The sequence below is a fragment of the Miniopterus schreibersii genome (genome assembly GCF_964146895.1).
Source record: "Miniopterus schreibersii genome assembly, chromosome: 16".
Classification (NCBI taxonomy): Eukaryota; Metazoa; Chordata; class Mammalia; order Chiroptera; family Miniopteridae; genus Miniopterus; species Miniopterus schreibersii.
The window spans coordinates 13,290,223-13,313,099 of record NC_138116.1 but is presented as its reverse complement, the minus strand read 5'-3'; the positions used below and the strand labels follow the sequence as shown (position 1 = coordinate 13,313,099).

Sequence of the window (22,877 nt, the reverse complement as noted above, 5' to 3'; positions counted from 1 at the left end):
GAAAGGTGCAGAAAGTTGAGTGGATCATTCACCTTAGTTAATAGTATTTTGACATCACCGGCCCATGAACACAGATTTTTAAAAATAAATATGGCCTGAATTGTGATAGAAATTATAATGATTGATTTTAAGATTTCTTGCCTCTGTACACCTGCATTTTAAAACTCTAGAGGATATGTGGTAGAGAAAGTGGTTAAAATGATCCTTACCTTGAATAATGTATGGGAAATTTTACATATATTGGAAACTCTCTGAGCCCGAGAAGCTGTATGCTCAATGAAGAAAGAATATTATGGCTTTTAGAGAGTGGTGGTGAGGGCTGAGGTTATTTTATGAGGAAGCTAGCATTATGGTAGCCTAAATATATTTTAGGGGAAAAGAAAAAAGGTAACCTCTCTCAGCTTTTAATAGAGAAAATTCATGAACTGTAATTTACCATATTTCTTAGATACTTGTCCCTGTTCTAAGAAACTAAGCAAAAAGCAATGGCATTTTCCAACTTTATTAATATTAGATAGCCTACTTTTGATTGGTATCCTGAATGGGCTACTTTAGAGTAAATGGTGGAGTTGTATAAAGGGCAAAATTTACCCAAGAAGTATAATTTTTTAAAAGTCAAGTACTACATAAAAAGATTTGAAAGATCTTGAATAGTCTGTATCCTTCTAGGATATCATTTGTAAGCTTGTCCGTTTTTTCCCTGCTCTTTGTAAGCTCCTTAAGGGCTTTCTCATCTTTTCATCTTTTGGTGTTTCTAGCACATTCTGGCACATAGGAAAACAGTCTGTAAATATTTGTAGATTCCAGCTACATTGAAGGCAAAAAAGAAGCAGTAAAGAGATTGTCATAAAGCCATTGGCGATGCCTAGTGAACGCTAGGGCACAGCAGGTAGGCCGACTGTGTTACTGAATTAGGGAGAAGAGTTCCGTGAAATAAAGCTGAAAAAGAAAGTTGTGCTAAACTGGAGCGGTCCCTGAATATAAACAAAGGAAATTCAGTTTAAGGGGAATCATTGCATAGCTTTAACCTTAGGAGTGGTTATCAAATGGTCCTTTAGGAAGATGCACCTCACCTGTGCTGAATGAGCTACTGGAGGTGGAGAGAGCCATTAAGAAGTCTCATAGGATTGCAGGCCTGAGAAGTGAAGGCTGATCTAAGTTAGTAGCAAAGGCAATTGAAAAGGAAGAATGAATGTGACAAGTAGAACTCACAGTTCTGCTTTCACGCTAGCACGTGAGTAATAAATAGTGATTTTACCTTTGAAATCAAATTGTTGGTTATCTTGATGCCCAGTTTTTGCCAAACTTTTCTGTCTTATCAATGTTTTACTTACCTGCTTGTCTAACCAGTCTTTAAGCATGTTGATGTTAGTTGTCTAAACATTTCCAAGAGTCATATGAGTGGTACATAGGTCACTAATGTACTAGTTTGGGTTGCTAAATAATTACTTGAGTAAGTCATATTCATCAGTAATGTTTTCAATTTAGTTTTTATTTGCTTATGTTTTCAAAGTAACCTTTATACATCTATACATCTATTCTTGTCTGTTTGGTTGCCTAAGTTGGGACCTTGGGAAACTTGCAGTTCTGTGTTTTCATTTGACAGAGGGGAAACAGTACAGGGTGGTAAAGGAGATTGCATAGAGCTTCACAGTCACTTTATGGCAGAGCCAGAGTTTCCAGTTTTTACTTGGCCTTTAAACTATATTGTTAATTGTAATCTTTAAGATTGATCTTGAAAAGTCTCAACAGATCCAAATCATAGTGAGATACCACTTCATACCCATTAGGATACCTATCATCAAAAAAAAACAGAAAATAGCAAGTGAGGATAAGAAATTGGAACCTCCATGCTAAACATAAAATTAGTGTGTGACCCAGCAATTCCACCACTAGGTATATACCCCAAAAAGTGGAAAGAAGCAACTCAAACAGATACTTGTACACCAGTGTTCACAGCAGCATTATTCACAACAGCCAAAAGGTGGAAACAACCCAAGTGTTCATCAACAGATGAATAGATAACAAAATGTGGTATGTACATATAATGGAGTATTTATTTGCAGCCATAAAAAGGAATGAAATTCTTATACATACTACAACTACAACATGGATGAATCTTGAAAACGTTATGCTAAGTGAAATAAGCTAGAATGCAAAAGGACAAGTATTGTATGATTTCACTTAATATGAAGTAGCTAGAATAGGTAAATTCATAGAGATAAAAAGTAGAATAGTGGCTCCCAGGGTTTATGGGGAGGGTTGTTTAATGGCTACAGAGCTTCTGTTTGGGATAATAAAAATGTTCTGGAAATGGATCGTGGTGATGGCTGTCCAGCATTGTGAATGTACTTACTGAACTGTACACTTAAAAATGCTTAAAATAGTAAAATGTTCTGTATATTTTACCACAATTTAAAAAACCTCTGACAACTTTATATAATATTCAGAATAAAATTAAACATTTTAAAGGCCCTCTACAATCTGTTTACTATTCTAATTCTATATTTTATGTTTAACCTTAAATCATATCTCTGATTTAACGTAACATATCTCCAATATATGTAACATTTCCCGTAACTCCACCCTCAGAGCTTTTTCCTTAAGGTATATAGGGTGCTTCTCTAAGATTTAGCTCAAAAGATACCTCCATAAAACTTCCCAAGGAATAGCCCATGACATTAGTCTTTTTCTTCCATCTCCATTAGTATTTTGTACCTCTCACAGCACTTAGCACATTCTGTCCTATATTAGTTACTTGCCTGCATCTGTGTGTTCGATGGGACTGTGAGCTAATTCACTATTCCATGTAGTAGGCTGTGTTCACTGAATTGAATCTAATGCAGCCCTCTCATTTTATGGATGGAGAAATTGAAATCCAAGGAAGTCACACAGTGACAGAACCAGGACTAGTTTCAAGGTCTTCTGTCTTCTAGTTCAAAAATTTCCCCCTACATTAACAGGCTGACTGTTGTGACACCTGTGAATTTTCACTCTGTTGATATTGGATAATTCAGTACTGTACTGCAGAATAAATGCCAGGGTCCTATCTACAATTTTTTTATCCATGTAAAAAATTACATGTTTTATTTGAAATCTTTGTACATATGAAGACCCCAGTGTATTTTTGTTCTGTTTTCAGCTTCATGTTTCCAGTTGCAGGTGGAATGAGACCCCCTCAAGGTAAGTGAAAGGTTAAGCTTGGAACTTTCATTTTTTACTAGTATGTTTCTGAACTTGGGGATTAAGTGGGTAAAGTTTTATTGTGCCAAATAGAGTAAAGTTTTCCTATAGTCTTGCACATATATGACAGCTACTCTTAAAATTTCTCAAAGATTATGTAATTTGGGGAATAGTAAGAAACATTCCTCGTTTCTCCCAAACTTATTTAAATATTGTATTAACAGATTGTTATTTAACCTCAGAGATGGAAACTTTCAGAACAAGAGTATTAAAGAATTCACTGAATGATACCTTTTCCTTCTATCTTGTTTTATCCTAGATGGTTTTAGCTCCATAAGGCAGGGGCCTTGTGCTCATTAGCATATCCAGCACTCAGCACCAGCATGCTGATAGAAATAATGGGGTCTCTATAGATGCTTGTTGAATGAATAAGTGAACCTCTTCAGTTATTTTATACTACCATATTTTCTCTATATGAATTTAGTCTTACTATAATCATGTACATAAGAGATCACATATTTTGAGTCCGTTTTAACTATTTTTAGTCTCAGTTTTATTCCTAGCAATTTCTTTATCTTTTCTCCTGGTTTTAGATAAAGGACCACCAATATCAATTCTAGCTTTCACTTCAAGGAAACAATAGTGAAGGGATATAATCTTGACTCATGCTGCTGTGCCACTGGGACACAACATTGAAGGAAGAATAGGTCTGCCCTTCTTTCTGTTCACTTTTCCCATTCCACTGTACCCTCCTCTCCACACACCAAGCTGCTTCTGAAAACTGGCCCTTCTCACATGCCAGTGTTGATTGGTTATGGTAGACTTGCTAGAGAAACAGACTCCTAGGTCACTGTTAGAGATGAATGATAAAGAGCTGCTCAGTAGCAGGTGGTCAGTGGCTCATAGTGACTTTGTCTCCATTTATAATCAGTGATGGAGGTTGAGTTTCAGGTAAATTTTTCCAAGGGTCAGTTGTATTCTTTTCATTGTGCTCACATTTATGCATTATTTAAGCTATCTGTACTTAGATGTGTCCCAGATTTAGATCAAATGGTTTGAGATCTTTGGTTCTTTAAGACAGTATTACAGTATGTGTTCGTTATCATTAGCTCATTTTTATAAACTTTCAAGTAAAAATCTATATATGGAGCAAAGGGACAGGACAAGAAGAGATCCCAAAAGGTTGCCTGATATTTTTTCTTCTGTTTTAGAGATTTTTTTTTTCGTTTTACAGAGTATGTAAGAGTGGGCTTTTTGATTACTTGAAGGCTTTAAATTATGCATGGATTATTTCCAAAACCATATACAAGAAACTGACAACAAGAGTAGACATAAGATCATGAATAGGTAAACAGGAGACAGGAGAGAAATGAGTCTTATTTTTCATTGTGTATTTTTGTATACCTTTAAATGTTGTATACCAAATACCTGAGTTACCCATTCAGGAATTAAATAAAACTTTAGATCCAAAGGGATAAGAGAAAAACATCTTACTATAGTTTTATTCAATCTGTGTGTTCTAATTCTCCATGACACCTTAGAACCTTTGCATTTGGTGTTCCTTTGTCTAGAATACTCTTTCCAAATTTCCATGTGGCTTGCTCCCTTACTTTTTTCAAGTCCTTGCTTATATGCCACCCTTTTGGTGAAACCTTTTCTCACTATGGAACAGCAACCACTCCTTTCCCTAACTCTCCCTTTCCCCCTTACCCTGCTTTATTTGTTGCCCTACCTCTTATCACCACCTGACACGTACTTATATTTTATTATCTCTCTCCCCCAATTACAGTGTCCATTCCATGAGCACAAAGACCTGGTTTTGTTCATTGCTGTATCCTTAGAATGGTGCCTGGGATGGAGTAGGCCCTCAAATACTTGAACAAATAATTGAATGAATGAATAAATGAATAGCTTACCACTAATAAATGTGACCTACAAATACAGATGTTCATGCTCCTGAAATTAAACTATGTATAAATAATCTTGAAGGTTCACAGAACACACAAGATAAACATGGTATGCTTTACTAGACCTTTACTTTTTTTAAATCAAAATTTGATTAAAAGCTCCTTACAGTGGAACCAACATGGATGTAATATGTGATAAAATGCAAAATTAGATTGACATTTGTGTTCAGGGTATGTAGGAGTTTTGTTTTATTCACTGTTGTATAGCAGGTATCTAGAATTGTGTCTAAAATATGGTAAGTGTTTAGTATTTATTAAGTCCCCAAAGGAATGTATCTTCATTGGAAAAATTTGGGAGATACTATACTGTCATATTTTCATGATAGTTTTACTGCCATTGCATTATTTACTTTACATGCTGGTGGCTGTTTTGTGGTAAATGTTATATTAACTATTCATGTCAAGAAAGAAAAGAGGAATATCCTTTCTTCAAGCATATTAGGTATTGAACAGTTTTACAGATGAGAAACCAAGGCATAGAAGTTAAGCAAGCTGCTCAAGATCCCAAAGCTAGTAAGTGACAGTTCTAGTTGGCATCCGAAGTTCATGCTCTTAACCATTATTGCATTAGTTATATGCTGCTGCATAAAGAATTAACCCAAAACTTTAAAAAATAAACATTGTATTATTTTACACTCTCTTTCTTGGCCACTATGTGTGAGTGGTTTCACTGGGCAGTTTTGTTACAGGACTAAAGTGATTGCAGTAAAGATGTTAGCTAGGGCTGTAGTCATCTAAAGGTGTAATGGGGCTGGAAGATCTGTTTCTAAGGTGGGTCACTCACATAGATGGCAAATCTTTGTGCCTTTTGGCAAGAGGTTTCAGCTCCTTGCCACATGGATTATCCCTGGGGCTTGCTTGAGTATTCTCATGATGTAGCAGTGGCTCTCCCTAGAGGAGGTGATCCAAGAGACCAAGGAAGAACCCGCAGTGGTTTTTATGAATAAACCTGTCATTTCCACAATATCCTGTTGGATATAGTGGTCAGCCCTATTCAGTGTGGGAGGGATTGACAAGGGTAGAACAGGAAAAGACAGAGATCACTGGGGGCCACCTTGAAGATCAAGTGGAACAATTAGGTCATACTATTAGTTTTTTAAGTATGCACAAAAGTTCTGTAAAACAAGAATTCCTTTCACAGGTGAAGTTCTATAACTTGCCCAAGATCACATAGCTAAGTAAATGATGGAGTTGGAATTCACCCTTAAGTTTGTCTCACTCCAGAACCTGTACTTTTTTCACTAGCTGTGCCACCTCCCCAGTAACAAGTCCTTTAGGTACTTATGGTTTTAAGAAAATAAACTTTAGAACATATTGACTTTAAGGATACCTTTATGTTTTTCAGCAGGTCTGATGCCAATGCAGCAGCAAGGATTTCCTATGGTCTCTGTCATGCAGCCTAATATGCAAGGCATGATAGGAATGAACTACAGCTCTCAAATGTCCCAGGGGCCTATTGCTATGCAGGTACTTGCCTCTTTAGCTGATTGTTTACAAAAATAATTTTTATTGTTATGTTCTACATGCTAAGAGCTTCATACTAGGACTTTAATGTTATATTTAGAAATAAGCGTAGTCTACATGTTAGTTGGCTTCCTTCAAAATAAAATGAAGATATGTTCATAAGAGAGAGAAAAAAATAAAAGTTAAATCATTTAAGAAAAATCTGGTGACTTCTCTGTGACTACTAGCTTAGAACAATTTTAGAATGATATCTTGGGAAACTCAGGGACCTGGTGCCATGAAGTAGCATTGTTAGAAGTAGCAGCATTGTTTTCATGGAAGGAACTGTGTCATTGTTTGGAAGGCTCAGAGCCTTCTTTATAATATCTAAACCCCATAACTTTTTTTAAGGAAGTGGTATCTCCATTTTTCTGATGAGGAAACTGAAGCCTGTGAGGATGCTCACAGAGCATAGTCAGCAGAATTTGAACCTAAATCTTCAGTATGCTTGTACTTCACCATATTGTACATCAAATTCTCAAGATCATTAGGGAGCTGCAGGAGAATTGAATTTTCCCACTATCATGCTGAACATGTGTCCCTGCAAAGCTGGCATAATCATAGGGAGGGAGTAGTATCATGATTTAGTCAATACAGTCTAAGATGGGCTTCTTCCATTTGCATCTCTGTGTCGTTTTAAATTATCTTCTACAACTGTGATTTCCATTTAAACAAAGTAAGGAAGTAAACTGAATCCAGGAGTCAGATCTTTGAATGGCTGAATCCAAAATGTTACATTATTTTTAAAAAATAATAAACATTGATTCACAAGTAAGCCAGAACAAAGAAGGCTTTTGTACTGTTAATATTTTAAATGCCTTTTATTTTTACTTATTTAAATTTTTATTTCTGTGTGTTTTATCATGTATACAATGTTAGTACAATAGCACATGTATATAATTTATAAGTAATATTGGGAGTTTACAATCAGAATTTAAGCTGAAATCATTGTCTTGTTGCAGTCATTTAAGCAAATGAAACTTCTCTGTTATATGTAAAGATTTAGGAAAATTTCCAGAATCATTCTTTATTCATCTCTAGTAGAAAGAAAATAAGAACAAATTGAGCTTTTATAGGTCTTAAACTCATGTTACTCAGCTTTCACTAGGTTATACTGTAGAAACAACAATCCTAAAATCTCAGTGACGTACAAAAACAGGTTTATTTCTCACTTGTGATATCCTTTATGGGTTGACTCAGCTCCATGTTCTGTTTATCCTGAGACCCTTACCTAGGACATCCCAGACTCTTGGCATAGGGAAAAAAGATGGCCAAATCCTGTGATCTCTTTTAAAGCTTTCTCTCAGAGATAGCACTTTCAGTCATTTCTGCTCACCAAAGTAATGTGGTCAGAACAGAACATCAGTAGGGGAATATACCAGGAGTGCATACCCACACAGGGTTGTGTGATCCTCTTAGGGTAACGGAAGCAAATAACTAGAAACAATCTACCATAGAATGCATGCGTTTTAATAAGATTTAGTAAGCTTACTGCTGAATATTAATAATAATGGATACAGTTTTTAAGTCATTGATTTTAACACTAAACATTGGTTTTTTTGTTTGTTTTTGTTTTTAAAATATATCTTTATTGATTTCAGAGAGAGGAAAGGAGAGGGAGAGAGAGAGACAGAAACATCAATGATGAGAGAGTCATTGATCAAGCCCACAACCTGGGCATGTGCCCTGACCGGGAATCGAACGCCCATTGCCTGGATCCTAGGTTGATGCTCAACCACTGAGCCATGCCTGGCCGGGCAACATTGTTTTATGACTTACATAATTATCTGAAAAATGTTTTTAAAGAGTTTGAAACAATCAAAAACAATAAGTATCTCTAACATGCAGAACACAATATAAAAAAAATAAACTGTCATATTTGATATTCTCCAAATAATTTCCCTGGTCATCAGGAGTTAGAAATAATTATTTTAAAATAAGCCATAAATTTTCTTTAACTTTTTATCTTACTGACAGGCATTATACTGCTTGGAGCTGCTTACAGGAGAAATTCATTGAGATCTTATATTTTCCCTAAATTCAATAGCCCCAACCAACCACAGACATGTATGAGGAAAAACCCCAGTAGGGGGGCGTACAGGAGGCAGCTGATTGATGTTTTGTTCTCACATCAGTGTTTCTCTTTCTCTCTACTTCTCCCTTCCCCTCTGTCTACAAATCAGTAAAAATATATTTTTAAAAAATTCATTATTCATACATGTTGGAAAAACATGTTTAATCTCATTTGTGGGATAACTACCATGTAGCAGGCTCTTACCTATTGCTGGAAATAAAGGCTTGTAAGATATGATGCCTCTTCTCAAAGTGTATGAATCATTGAGCTCACTAGAATATAACTTGTGCTTCTGTACATGCACAGCCTGAGAGGTTTTACACATGCACCCTCAGACTATTTGCAGTTATCACCTCTAGGACAGTGAAGGAAATGAAGGCGGTGAGATATTAAGGGGAGCTTTCCATTTTTAGCCTGTATTCTTTGAACATTTTGTCAAAATGCATTTATATAGTTCATTAACAAAAAAATTATGAAAGAATTTATGAAAGTTATAGTTTTTCTTTGTAATAATTAAAAGGAGAAATTGTGGGTTTTGAGCCTTTGTTCTTTTCTTTTAGGCAGGGATACCAATGGGACCAATGCCAGCAGCAGGAATGCCTTACCTGGGACAAGCGCCATTCCTGGGGATGCGTCCTCCAGGCCCACAGTACACTCCAGACATGCAGAAGCAGTTTGCCGAAGAGCAGCAGTAAGGGACCTCAGGATTCAAGGATAAAAATGCATGAGACCAGTTATTTTAAACATTTCAGATGATCTCTAATGCAGATTTGAAGCTGAAACAGTCATGTTGCCTTTAAAACTTTAAAATGCTTTTATTATAAGTTTAAAGCCAGAAGGGACTGTAGAGATTTTCTTATTCAACCGTCTAATTTTACATCTAGGGAAAGTGAGGTTCAGAGAAATGAAGCAACTTGGGAGTCCAGATTACACAGATAATAGCAGAGCCTGGACCCAAATGTAGATGTGATTCCCAACTGCTCTTTCTCCCATATGACATGCCTTCCCAAGTGGAAGTTTCATCTTTATATGCAGAGCAAAAGGTGTTTTTATTTTGTCTACCTCCTTGTCTGGTTTTTGAGATTGCTTTTGAATGCAAAAGATCGTCTTCCCCTTGCAAATTAAATGAGAAATTCATGTCTATAATTTAGGTAAATCATTTTTTAGACTCATTTTGAAATTAATATAGTGGGGAAATAGGACTGTCATAAGAAAATTAGATATAATTAGCAGAGAAGTTTATAGTTCTAGAAATATAAGGTGATATTGCTGAAATTGTTAGTAGAAATACGAATATAACACAGTTGGTAGTTCTTAAAGCTGGTTCTTCACTAGAATATTTTTTCTTCAGAAAACGATTTGAGCAGCAGCAAAAGCTTTTAGAAGAAGAAAGAAAAAGGCGTCAGTTTGAAGAGCAGAAGCAAAAGCTCAGACTTTTGAGTAGTGTGAAACCCAAGGTAACGTATTCTGCCTTTCCCCCACCATAGCACACCCGCACACCCTGCGTGTGCCTCTTCTCACTCACTCGTTGGGTTTTGTCAGGCAGCAGCCCAAACTTGATTTAGCTTGTCAAAGTTCATAAGTAAAGGATATTTCTTCTCCTCTAAAGACACTCTTTTGTTGAGGGAAATGAGATGTCATCCAGTCTTCTCAGCTCTTTTTTAACTACCATTGGAATGTTTGTAGTCTTTTCTAGGGAAGCATTAATAGAGAATATTAATGTATTACTATTACTGTAACAGCTGTATTCTAAAATATTTATAAATGGGCTTTTTAATGTTTTTGTATTCTATAAAAATATTCTACAGAGTACCATTTTATGCCTTTGTTTTATACACTGTTTTTCTGAAGAATTTTATATCTGTTTTTCTGGAGAATTCACTGTCAGAAGTAGTTGGTAAAAATATTGGAAACAGACTAATATCTGTACTTTTAAAAAAATTTAGGAGTATTTAGGATGAAGTGAAAGATGAGTGAAAAAATATATACATACATTTATTGTCTCTTAGACAGGAGAAAAGAGTAGAGATGATGCTTTGGAAGCCATAAAAGGAAACTTAGATGGCTTTTCCAGAGATGCTAAGATGCACCCTACTCCAGCATCGCACCCTAAGAAACCAGGTATTTCAGTTTTTAAGTTTTCTTTTGTTGGAAGATGATTTATAGTCCCTGCGTGTTTTATTGGCCATTGTATGTGTGTGAAGAGCCAATGCTGAACTCTTCCTTCTAAATAAGTACAGATTTGGATGTCCTCAAATATTCAGTGGGTTAAGAGTTCTCATCTGGATAACTATCTTGGGAGGAAAAAGACTCTTTCTAGTAAATGTCAGTATGACAACATGTAAATCTTCCGTATATATGAGTGTGTTAACGTTAGTGAAATGTATACACTCAAGCAAATGTAATAAAGGAGTTTATCATTTAATCTCATTGCTTTAAAAGAATTTTGCTTTTTATGAGCTAGTTCAGATTTTATTCAATGTGATTAAACTTAGAAAATTTTTAAATGCCCCCTTTTTAAAAAGTCATGGGTTTAATAATGCATTTCTTTGTAGTTTTTATTATTTATCATCAGATAAGCAAAAAAGTGCCTATTTAGAGCAGGGTAAAGGGTTAGGTGGTTTTTTTGCTTGTGTTTTGAACATTTAGCAGTTGAAATGAGTCCTGTTTTTACATAACTGTACCACATCCTTTTTTAAATTTGATATTTGACATTTTATTCTCAATTAACATAACTCCAGTCAAATGAAAGAAACATTGGTGTAGCTTTTGCAGCCTTATTGCTAATAAATAGGTCCATTTTAAAAATACAGTAGCTCTCAGTTTTCTGTCACTACTGTTTTCCACCAGTACTGGTCTGAGAACCCAAATTGAGAACTTAAATCCACACTTTCAGTGACCATTACTGGGAGAACTGAAATTCATTTATGGCATGGCTTTTTTCTTTTTCAACAAAATTAATTAAGACAATAATTTTGCATACTCATTTTGCATCTTTCATAGAACTTTTAATGCTTCCAGGTTTATTTCACAGATCCCAAAGAGAAATGTCTAAAAGAGAATCATGTTATGTCCCCATTTTTCAGATGAGAGGCGTTTTTAAAAAAGACTGCCCCTTGTGACATCAGACTTCAGTAGATGTTAAAGCAATTCAAAATAGTTAAAAATATGGCAATAATAGTATTGTTAATGAGTCTCATAGTAAATGTAGTCCCTGTTAGAGAAGGTTTATTAAATGAGTGAATCTCACATTTAACAGTAAAAAACCACAGGGATGTTTGTATTCTTTAGAGCCAAAGTAAACATAGTCCTCAGTCAAGGTTTCCCTTCTTAAATTGACTGTTGAGTTGTTTGACTCAGCACTTTGTGGTGTCCCAATTTTGATGCCTTTCACGAGAAAATATCACCTTGGCAATGTGTTTAATGTTCTTGTTGTGTTTTGTAATTTTCATTCCTCATATGGTAACTTTACTGAAAAGTGAACTCTGCAAGGTGTATGGATTAGACATGATATATCAAAAATTATAAGTATGTATCATACATTGTTTCTTACTGGCATAATGAAATTTAATCATCAGAGTCTATACCTGCCTAAAATGTCTTCAGCAGCATTTAGTAGGTTTTCTTATTTTCGATATATATTAGTTTGAACGAATATTATCCAGATAAATAGATCACTTGAGTTTCAAAAGTAATCATCATTTTGATGTAAATTATTAGTGTTCTTGGGAAAAAATTAGTGCTAACTTAATAAAAGAAGGAAAGAAATTTTGAGTTTTACATTTTACTGTTTTTGAATCAAATGCAAAAATAGCTGTATAACCTCTTTTTAAAAAGACAAAAAAATTGTGTATAAATAGACATCAAAGTGTTTCGCATTCATTGTAAAATTCCATTTGACTGTTATTACATGTTATTTTTTGTTCACCTGCGCTATTCATGTTTCAATATATTCTTTTGGACTTGTACTACATCTTAATTTCTTCCTCCCTGTTGGTTTTCATTTCTGTGTGTTTCATTACCATTTTCCATTTTGCAGATTATCCCACATCATCTCATTCTAAAACTGTCTCCCCATCACCTGCCTTTCTTGATGAAGAAGAATTCAGTGACTTTATGCAGGGGCCTGTTGAAGTTCCCACATGTGGGCCTTCTTCCACTTCCCAGCCTTTTCAGTCTTTCCATCCCACCACCCCACTTGGCCAGTTGCATACACAGAAGGCTGGAGCACAGCCTCTCCCTCCAGGTCAGATTCCAGTGTCTTTTGCCTTACATGGTGTCCCTGGACAAATTCCTTATTTCTCTACTGCTTCAGCCTCATACAATGTACAGAGATCAGGTAAACTCCTAGACTATTATTGAAAGTATCCTTAAGATAATCTAGGCCTATTTATTTTTCTTATATAAGTTGAATAATACAGTGATGTTGGCAAAGAAACATGTACTCGAATATATGAGTACTATTGAAATTCATCAAAACAAGAATCTAAATTTTTAAGTTTTGGGACCTCACTTTCCAGAAAAGTGATTTAAAACTCTAAATTAGGCACTATTGAAAGCACCTTAGAATTTTAAAAACAAGCTGATTTCTTCAGAAGATTCTCTTGTTTGGGAAAATCACTAATATCATTTTCTTAAGAACAATGAGCCAGGGAAAGCTGCTTTAGAAAGTGCTGTCCCTGGTTCAGGTTCTTCATTTGCTATCAATTTGTCCTCAGGCAAATCTTTAAACACTTTTGTATCTGAGTTTTATCACTTGTGAAATACTGTATCTTGAGACATATAGTAGTGCTGAGAGGGATATAAGCTGATATGTACTTAGTCCACACTTTCTCGGTTGACAGAGGAGAAACAGACCCAGAGATGATGTTACTGGCGAAGGGTCTCACCTGTAGTTAGTGGAAGTGTCCATACCTTGTGTAGGTCACCAGATTTCTAAGGTAGTACTCCTTCTACTATACCATTCTACCTGTTCTCATAGAATTCTTGACAGTCAAAGTAGATTTAAAATATGTAAGTCTCTCAAGTCCTATACAAATGCATAGTAATTGAATTATTGCAAAATTTACATTATATGTGGCAGGGTCTTCCCTTTAGAATCTGGGGATGGAAATGGATGATTGAAAACTTAGAAATTTTCAGTTATATACAAATAATCCTTCATGCTGTTTGTTTAGGCCCTTCTTTGGAGGAGAAGCTCCTAGTATCTTGTGATATAAGTACACCTGGGCAGGAACAAATTAAATTAAATACTTCTGAGGTTGGGCACAGAGCCCAAGGCCCAGGTTCCAGTAAGAACCATCCCAGTTTAACGGCCAGTATCAGGGGTGCTGTGGATGGACGTGTAAGTGGTACCACTACTGCAGAGGCAGAAAAGACTTCAGACCCAAACCTGCCCATTGAAGAGAGTGGTGAGCTCATGAAATATTCAGCAAAAAGTTTATTTAACCAAATGCTGCTCAAATGCTAACACCTTAAGCATTAATCTTAAAATGAATGCTGCTTGATTTTGCTAATCAAAATTTTGCTTAAAATATATTTAATGCATTTCTTTCTCCAATTAACCCCTACGATTTTGTTCTGAATTCTTTCAATATACTGTTATTCCTTTTAAAATTTTTTGATAGTTTCTTTAAATCAGAATCATTCCTGAAATTTCTTTTATAAAAACTCTTTTTCTCCCTCTTGCACTTTGTGTTCTTCCATAAAGGTCAAAAGGTTAAAATTTAACTGGAAAAGTCACCAATGAGAATATAGTTTTGCTTCTCTGAAGTAAATCAGACATACTACTCCCTAAAAGATCAAATTTTTCTAAACTCAGCTTGCAGAGATGCATTAGAATGTGGGCAGCACAGGAGGTAAACTTTTGGAGGATATTTTACTGGACAAAGTAAACAAAAATCCTATACATTGAATGCAGCAGTGTCATTCAGGTAAAAAAAAGAATCAGACTTGTAAAGAAACATTAAAAGCTGTAAGTAAAGTTTGGTAACTACATTTTTTTACATCTAAAAATGTATGCCACTGATTATAGTGTTTTTTTCTTTAATTTGCAATACATGTGAAATGGTGCAAGCCTCATATGCTTCAGAATATTGATTTGGTACATCTTAGGTTTCTTTTTTAGTAGACTCTTTAGGAGATAGTTAATGTATAGGAGTTGTTTAAACACCAAATATTTTCATTGTATTGGTGACTTTTTTTTTAGTGTCTCCAGCCTGTGCTCCTTTTATAAAAAACAATGACTCAGTGTGATTCCCCCATCTTCTACATGAACCATTATGTATGTTAGGTAATGTTTCTTATCTTCTTTTAGGTGTAGGAGTATTTCCCTCACAAGATCCTGTTCAGCCCCGAATGCCTCCTTGGATTTACAATGAGAGTTTGGTTCCAGGTAATACAAGCTTCTTGGTCCAGGATTCCTATCTGGATATTTTGCTTTAAATGTTGTAAATGTAGTTGTAAGTAGTTACTGTTGGGGTTACAAAATATGCAGAAGGAATTGTAACTTTTATTCTTGTTTATTTTTTTCTGAAAGAGTATAGAAAATTAAATAGATCTAGTGTTCTTTAAGGCTGCCTCATATATAAAGTAACTATATAAATGGAGAAGAAATGTTTTGCTTTCTTGTTTTATTGACCATCATATACTATTAATTCTAAAAACTTTTCTTTGATTTACCATGCTCTAAAAGACATTATCAAACATTTATTTTATAGATTATTAATAACTTATCAAGAGTAGTACTAATATATGTGAGGCAATTTTCTGAACTCTTAGTGATTAGTTTATATTAAAAAAAAATATTTCTATGACTTTTTTGTCATGTGGTAGTATATGAAGTAAAAAACCAAGTAGCATCTTTTTCTGCACTAGAAGATGATGTTTACTTTAAGTATGTTATTACTGTTGAGCCAAAAAAATGTTCTAAGGTGCACATTTTGTGATACTGTTCATTTGATACAAAGAAAAAGTTTATTTAAGCCATGGTTTATGTGCATAGAGTAGACTATTATAGCAGAATATGTTAATCAATCTTAATAAGTTGTAACTTACTAAATGTGCTCTACTTTGTAGACTAAGGGTAACTTACAAACTTTCATCAACTGTTTAGTTTTGTAGATTGGTTATAAACTGAAGTTGTTCTATACTTGATTAAGTAAAACGCATGCAATATCCCAATAGCTGAACTACTTTTAGGAAGAAACTAGTAATGTCTACTTTACGTTATAATCACATAATCATAAATCGAAAGGTTAAGTTTTCAAACCAATATGAAACTTCAGTTGTACATAAAAAATAGTAAGTTTTCTTCTACCTACTCATTAGACAGTTTGCATCTTTCGTTCTTCCTCTCTGTCTTTAAGCCAAACAAACAAACAAACAAACAAAACTTGAACTTGATATATTTTGGAGTTCCATGCATTTTCTGCCAGCTTGTTTTCTTTCTTTCTCCTTCCAAACATGCATGCACACATAATTTCCTAGCCAAAATACGTGTTGTTATGGCCAGGGGGTTAACCTGCAATCCATATTTAAATCATAAATGTAAATTTTTTGCTTTAGACATATTTCCCTGTCTTACTTAGGCCCTGTTCACTTTCAGCTCCCAAAACTCTTCTAACTACGGTTACCAGATTTAGCAAATAAGCATACAGAACATCCAATTAAATTTGAATTTCAAATAACCAGCAAAAAATTGTTTAGTATAAGTATGTCCCATGAAATATTGGTATCTTGTATATTTTATGGCAACCCTATCTCAAACAGCCTTTCTTACTTTGTCCTTTGGAAATCCCATTTTATTGTGAAAACACCTCCAATAGCCCCTTCCTTACCTTAACTGAAACTGTATTTTTCTCTGAAGACTCTTTTCCATAGCACCTTACCCAGTGATGTTTTCTCTCACAGCCTCTAATTCACAGGAACAGGAAAAAGGTGGTATTGGTATAATTCTCACTTCCAACTGCTGTTTTCAAACTATTACTACTATCATTACTCTCCAACTTCTCTTTTCAAGTCCAAAGCATCTCCGTGTACCACCACCATCTTGTTGTTACTATCTTCTACTAAATTATAAGACATTCTCTTACAGTTAGTCCCAAATCATCTTTAGGACCAAACTCCAACCTCTCTTCTAAGCACCAGACCCCGTATGTCTGCTGGATATTTCCACTTGAATATCTTTACAGTAGTTCAAACTTTGACGTGGCTTTAGTTCTATTAAAGCAATTTGACTTAACACCTTGCTGACCGGCTATTTCGAGCGAGAACTTGCCCATGCAGCTGGCTACTTTTCTGACGTGACGGGTCAGCAAGGTGTTTAAAATTACTTAAATTAATATAAGTGCAGACACGAGTTATCTCGTGACCAGTCAGCAATGTTTGGACACAAACACTTGCATACTCATGACCAGTCAGCAAAGGTTAAGTTTATTCTTGTATAAGCAACAATGACAACAAAAAAGATCAATCAGTTGTGATATATTTACATTTGTAACCTGGTCTTTCCTTTAATAGATGTCTATAAGAAAATCTTAGAAACCACAATGACTTCAACTGGAATAGATACTGCAAAACTTTATCCCATTCTGATGTCATCTGGACTTCCCAGGGAAACTCTTGGACAGATATGGGCCTTAGCTAATCGAACTACACCTGGCAAACTTACTAAAGAAGAACTTTATACTGTTCTTGCCATGATTGCAGTAACACAGGTAGACATTGTTAAGTTAAATAACTTGTCAATATAAATTCAAAGAATTTGAATCCTTTGTCATTACAGCCTCATAGGATTCCTTGTACATTAAAATTTAAATTATTTTTCAAGGTACAGTACTTCAAAAATGTATAGTTTATATGAAGTGCATACTAGCAAAATATTCCTTTGTTTAAAAACTGTTTAATATACTAACATCCTCCTACCTGACTATATATCCCTCCTGAACTTGAAAATTGGTAATAGATGAAGTTACTCTCTGTCCTTTGAAGTCCTTATTTAAAATTCCTCAGATATAAAGTATTCTCCATCTGATAGTAATTTCTCTTATATTATAAAACCATTTGTAATGTATGTAATCATGACTTGATTATAGTAAATTAACCAAACTTGTCAGAGAGTGAAAATGTCAGAATTGATATGTATTGGCTGTTTTTTTGCTAAATACTAGGTTTGCACTAACCTTGTAACTTATTTTCTTGTATCAAATTCATGAGTTTTGGGAGAGTTAAGAGTGGAATTATACTAAGGATACAGATTTTACATTTCGGTCTGTCTTTTCCAGATTTAGATTGTACATGGTTTACAATCCCCTAAAATGTTTCCATTTCCTCCTGTGTAGAGGGGTGTTCCTGCCATGAGTCCTGATGCTTTAAACCAGTTCCCAGCAGCTCCTGTTCCAACTTTAAGTGGCTTTCCTATGACTTTGCCTACTGCAGTTAGTCAGCCAACTGGGATGCCTTCAGGCCCTGCAGGCCCCATGCCCCTCAACCTCGGACAGCCAGTCATAGGCATTAACCTTGTTGGACCAGTCGGGGGAGCTGCAGCCCAGGCTTCCAGTGGCTTTATGCCAACTTACCCTGCAAACCAGGTAAATGGAGAAACTACATATTCCAAATAATCCCTGAAAGGAATCTGTAGGGAAAAGAGTTTATTGGTACAGCCTTTTTGGAATTCAGATTTGTTAATAGCTATCAAAATTCTAAATGTCTGTATCTTCTGATCTAGTAGGCATCCTATTAGCAGTCTACTATTACAGAAGTAGTAACTCAAATTAGCAAAGATACAAAAGGATATTTGTTGTAGCCTTGTTTGTTTGCGTAAAAAATAGAAATGGCTAAACGTCCATCAGGAAAGAAAGGTTATGTAAATTTTGGTTTGTCCATACAGTGATAAACTGTTTGATCATTAAAATGAATGAGGTCGATCTGTATGTACTGCATTGAAAGGATGTCCATGTCATATAATTACATTTTATTAAGTGCAAAACAATATAAGCTCATTTTTCTATAAAACAAACGAACTGTTAACAGTATTCACTTCTAGAGCATGGGATTAGGAGTGAGGTTCACTGTGAACTTAATACAGTGATAGGTTATAACAAGCTTATATCACTTTGTAAATTTACAGACATATAAAATGTTTTTTAAAGATACATTCTCAGTAATGTATTAACTGATTTAGCCATTTAAAAGTTTTAGGTTAGCCCTTTAAATCAGTCTTTTACCATATGTATATGAGAATATCTAAAAAGGTAAGACAGGATTCCTGCTTTAATTAAGCACTTGAGTTGATGTTTTATCTAAAGGGTGTTCTTCTAAAATTAGGTGGTTGTGCCCAGACAGGCATGGCTCAGCAGTTGAGCATCGACCTAGGATCCAGGTGATCAAGGTTCAGTTCGCAGTCAGGGCACATGCCCGGGTTGTGGGCTCTATCCCCAGTTGGAGGCCCTGCAGGAGGCGGCCGATCAATGACTGTCTCATCATTGATGTTTCTATCTCTCTCTCCCTTTCCCTTCCTCTCTCTGAAATCAATAAAGACATATTTAAAAATAAAAAAAGAAAATAAACGTATTTGAAAAAAATAAATAAATAAAATTAGATAGTTGTACCTAAATGCAGAGATATAAAAGGTAGCCTTTGAGATTGACAATTGGAGATATGTTATTTACTGCTTTATCAATTTGATGCTTTCTGTTTAAATGTCCTCTTGAACCTAGGTGGTAAAACCAGAAGAAGACGACTTCCAAGATTTTCAAGATGCTTCTAAGTCAGGATCCCTTGATGACTCATTCAGTGATTTCCAAGAGTTGCCTGCTTCTTCAAAAATAAATAATTCCCAGCATGGAAACAGGTACAAATGAGATGACTCAGTGGTTGGAGTGTCGGCCCTAGATTCCCTGCTGGGGGCACAAGCCTAGGTTTCAGATTCGATCCCAGGCCCAAGTCAGGGTGTGTGCAGACAGCGGCTGGTCGATGATTCTCTCTCATCATTAATGTTTCTCTCTCTCTCCCTTTCTCTTTCTCTCTCTCAAATCAATTAAAAAATATATATATATATATATGAAGACAGTCTTTCATGATTACATATGTAGTACTTAGTCCATGACATGTAATTAATAAAGGTTTGTTGGATGATTATATTGTAGTATGAAAGTTATAAACTGAAGTTATCAGATTGGTAATTCATTCCTCTTGGGAAAAAACCTCAGTGGGTGAAATTAGAATTGGGGTATAGAAAATTTTTAAGATGGTGGCCAGACCTGAGATATGTGGGTTATCAGCAATTTTGTATGACATTAGTTCCACACCATAGTTTACTTTCATACACAGTCATTCTTTGCACATATTTTTTTACTCAGTTGTGATTTGACTTTCCTTGCATGAAAACATTTTGCTCATGACTAAGAATCCACAATCATTGTTTACTTATTCATTTAGAAGCATTTACTTAGCATCTGCTATATGCCAGACACTGGGGTAAGCACTAGACATACAGCTTCCTGTTCTCAAGAAGCTTCGTTTTATCTGAGCATTTATATTATCTGATAAAACTCTCTTAGAATTGGTCCTTAAATGTGTGTGTGTATATATAATGAACTCCCTAATTTATGATCATCTATATTTCATATTGTGAGTTTATTTTATAAGGATATTTGTTAAATTACAATGTGAATATAGCTAAGCCTATGTGAGACCACTTTGGGTGATATTTTTAAGCAGAAAATGGGCATTGTTTGTCAGAGAACATAAAAGGGAAAGCGTTAGAAGTAAGCTGGAGTGGAGAGTATTGTTAGTCTGGGGGAAAATGACATTATGGGACCAACTGTGGGATGTCTTATATTTGTGACATAATCTGTAAAGCATTTTAGAACTAAGAAGTGGCACAATGAAAGCGATTTTTGCTACTGTGTGTAGGATAAATTCAGCTGCCATGATAATCCTGTTGTGAGATGATGAGAGGTACTCTGGGTTTAAAGTTACAGATACTGAAAAATGTGTATCTGAGAAATTGGTTGGATTTGGTGTTGAACTGGATATCAAAGTCAAAGGAGAAATAGCACTTGAGCTGGCGTGAAAGGGGACCTGGAAGACAGCAACATCATTCATTTATCCATTCAGAAAAAGCTTAGTGTATGTCAGGCACTGGGGAGCTAGTAAAATAAGACAGATATAGGGCACTGATGATAGAGTGAAATTTATGTGTAGGAGTTTTGAGTTGCTTGGTTTTGTTTTGCTTTTTAAATGGGTGTATTTAGCAGGGTGAGCAACTAAGTAAAACCATCTACCACAGTCATACGGAGTGTTTGTAAAGCATAAGTGGAATTTTTTTGTTGTTGTTGAGTTCAGTCAGAAGTATTTCATTACCCTGAAGATCCTCTATTTTTTCCTCCAATTCTGGAAATAATTTTTAAGTTAATAATGTTCAATTAACTGTCACATTTAGTAGAAGAGTTGACCAATGGACTTTAAAAGACCAGATAGCGAAAATTGTAGGTCATGAAAACAAATATATCTCTCAACTTTGTGGGATTTTTTTCTTTATTCCTGTGTAACATTCTGTTCAGTGAGTTGCAGTTTAATTACTTATGGAACTTTTAAAAATTCAAGATCAAATGTGTAACAGCTGTTCGATAGTGTTGTGAAATTATAATATTTGATAGCACTAAGCTCTAAAGTACTGTGGACCCGATTAGCATGTGTGTGCAAGAGCTGGGTTTCTTACCTTGCTTTGAAGACACTGATAAGATTTAAATGGCTGTGGAAAGATTTTTGCTCCAGAGCAGAGAACTCAATAGAAATCCATTTATGTAACTTGCAGTGTGCGGTATTGAGTGACACAAACTAGTGATGGAAAATAATCATTCATATGTAAAGGTTGTTCTTCCTGGAAGCTGTCTGTGTGTGATAAGAGAGGAAAGAAAAAAAGATAGTGCTTTTCTAGTATGTGTTAAGCCTGTCTAAGAATTATCCACACAGATACTACTCATTACACTATTTTTCCATCCAGGGAAAAATATGTCCACAGGCAAAAGTATCTTTATCTAATTTTGAAGTGATTGTTGTTTTGCTACAAAGATAGCTTCTGGAACCACAGATGTGATCCTTGCAAAAATGCAAATTGTATTAACTTTACTGCTACTATCAGATGTGTAAACTTCTGCCAGTAAGCAAGGCAATATGATCAAAAGAGGGACAATTTACATCTTGGCTTGAACAACATTTCATAAATAGATTTTCATCTCAACTATTCTACATCTGCATTCTGACCCCATTTTAGAGAATAATTTATATTAAGATTCACATAATTTACTTTAAAATATTGGGTATACCTATTTGGAGCAGTTCACTTATGGACCTAAAGTTAAAATTGCCGTGGGTCGTCATTCTAAGGTAATCTATTTCCAGTGCCATTCCAGTGTTTATGGCTTAAAAAGATGATTAGATGTTCATCGTGGATCCAACAGTAATTAAGAGAAGAATTATTGGTTGGGTGTGGTTTCAATATATTTTTTCAAGAAAAAGGATGTTGTTTTTCATTATTTGTGGCATATATATTTTCTAACTTTTAAAGCTAGGAGCCATGCATTTTAGCTAGGTACCTACTGGCCCTTAATTCTAAGCTCCTACTTGATAAGGGAAGGATTCATTGTTCTAGTCATTAAGAAGTATTTTTTTTCCTTTCAGTGCCCCTTTGTTGATGCCACTTTCTGGAACTAAAGTATCAGTTTCAATGGATAAATATGCTGTGTTTAAAGGAATTGCAGCTGACAAGTCCTCTGAAAATACTGTTCCATTTGGAGGTAATAGTAGTCCCTGAATTCGTAAACCTGTGAATGTAAATCTTTGTTTTTAGTAGTGGTCTTTTGTGGTAAATGTGTAAAATGCTTATACACATGCTAAGTATGTTTGGCTAACCCAGTCTGCCTTACTTTCTTGAGTTGTGATCTCGAGGTTCCTAACCTTACTTGAACTTCTGTCTTTTCATCATAGACTCTGGTGATAAATACAGTGCTTTCAGAGAACTCGAACAGACAACAGAGAGTAAATCTTCAGGTAAGTTTTTGGTTCATTAAATGAATACATTGTTTCAATTAAAAATTTTTTTTTTTAATATATCTTTATTGATTTCAGAGAGAGGAAGGGAGAGG

At 35.1% G+C, this 22,877-nt stretch overlaps 1 protein-coding gene across 21 annotated transcripts in view; it reads left to right on the top strand.

Moving 5' to 3' along the window:
• Positions 1-22,877, top strand: part of SYNRG (synergin gamma) — a 47,415-nt gene that overhangs the window by 1,532 nt on the left and 23,006 nt on the right. For 6 of the 21 annotated variants that reach the window (XM_081161301.1, XM_081161299.1, XM_081161297.1 and 3 more), the window contains exons 2-14: positions 3,143-3,183; positions 6,496-6,617; positions 9,288-9,418; positions 10,079-10,184; positions 10,737-10,848; positions 12,767-13,066; positions 13,905-14,138; positions 15,044-15,121; positions 17,248-17,444; positions 18,069-18,317; positions 19,446-19,579; positions 22,414-22,529; positions 22,720-22,782. In XM_081161301.1, coding sequence (XP_081017427.1) covers positions 3,143-3,183; positions 6,496-6,617; positions 9,288-9,418; positions 10,079-10,184; positions 10,737-10,848; positions 12,767-13,066; positions 13,905-14,138; positions 15,044-15,121; positions 17,248-17,444; positions 18,069-18,317; positions 19,446-19,579; positions 22,414-22,529; positions 22,720-22,782 — 1,883 coding nt within the window. Of the gene's footprint in view, positions 1-3,142; positions 3,184-5,608; positions 5,664-6,495; positions 6,618-9,287; positions 9,419-10,078; positions 10,185-10,736; positions 10,849-12,766; positions 13,067-13,904; positions 14,139-15,043; positions 15,122-17,247; positions 17,445-18,068; positions 18,318-19,445; positions 19,580-22,413; positions 22,530-22,719; positions 22,783-22,877 lie in introns of those variants that run through there. The other 15 variants (XM_081161290.1, XM_081161287.1, XM_081161289.1 and 12 more) reach the window with 8 other exon arrangements.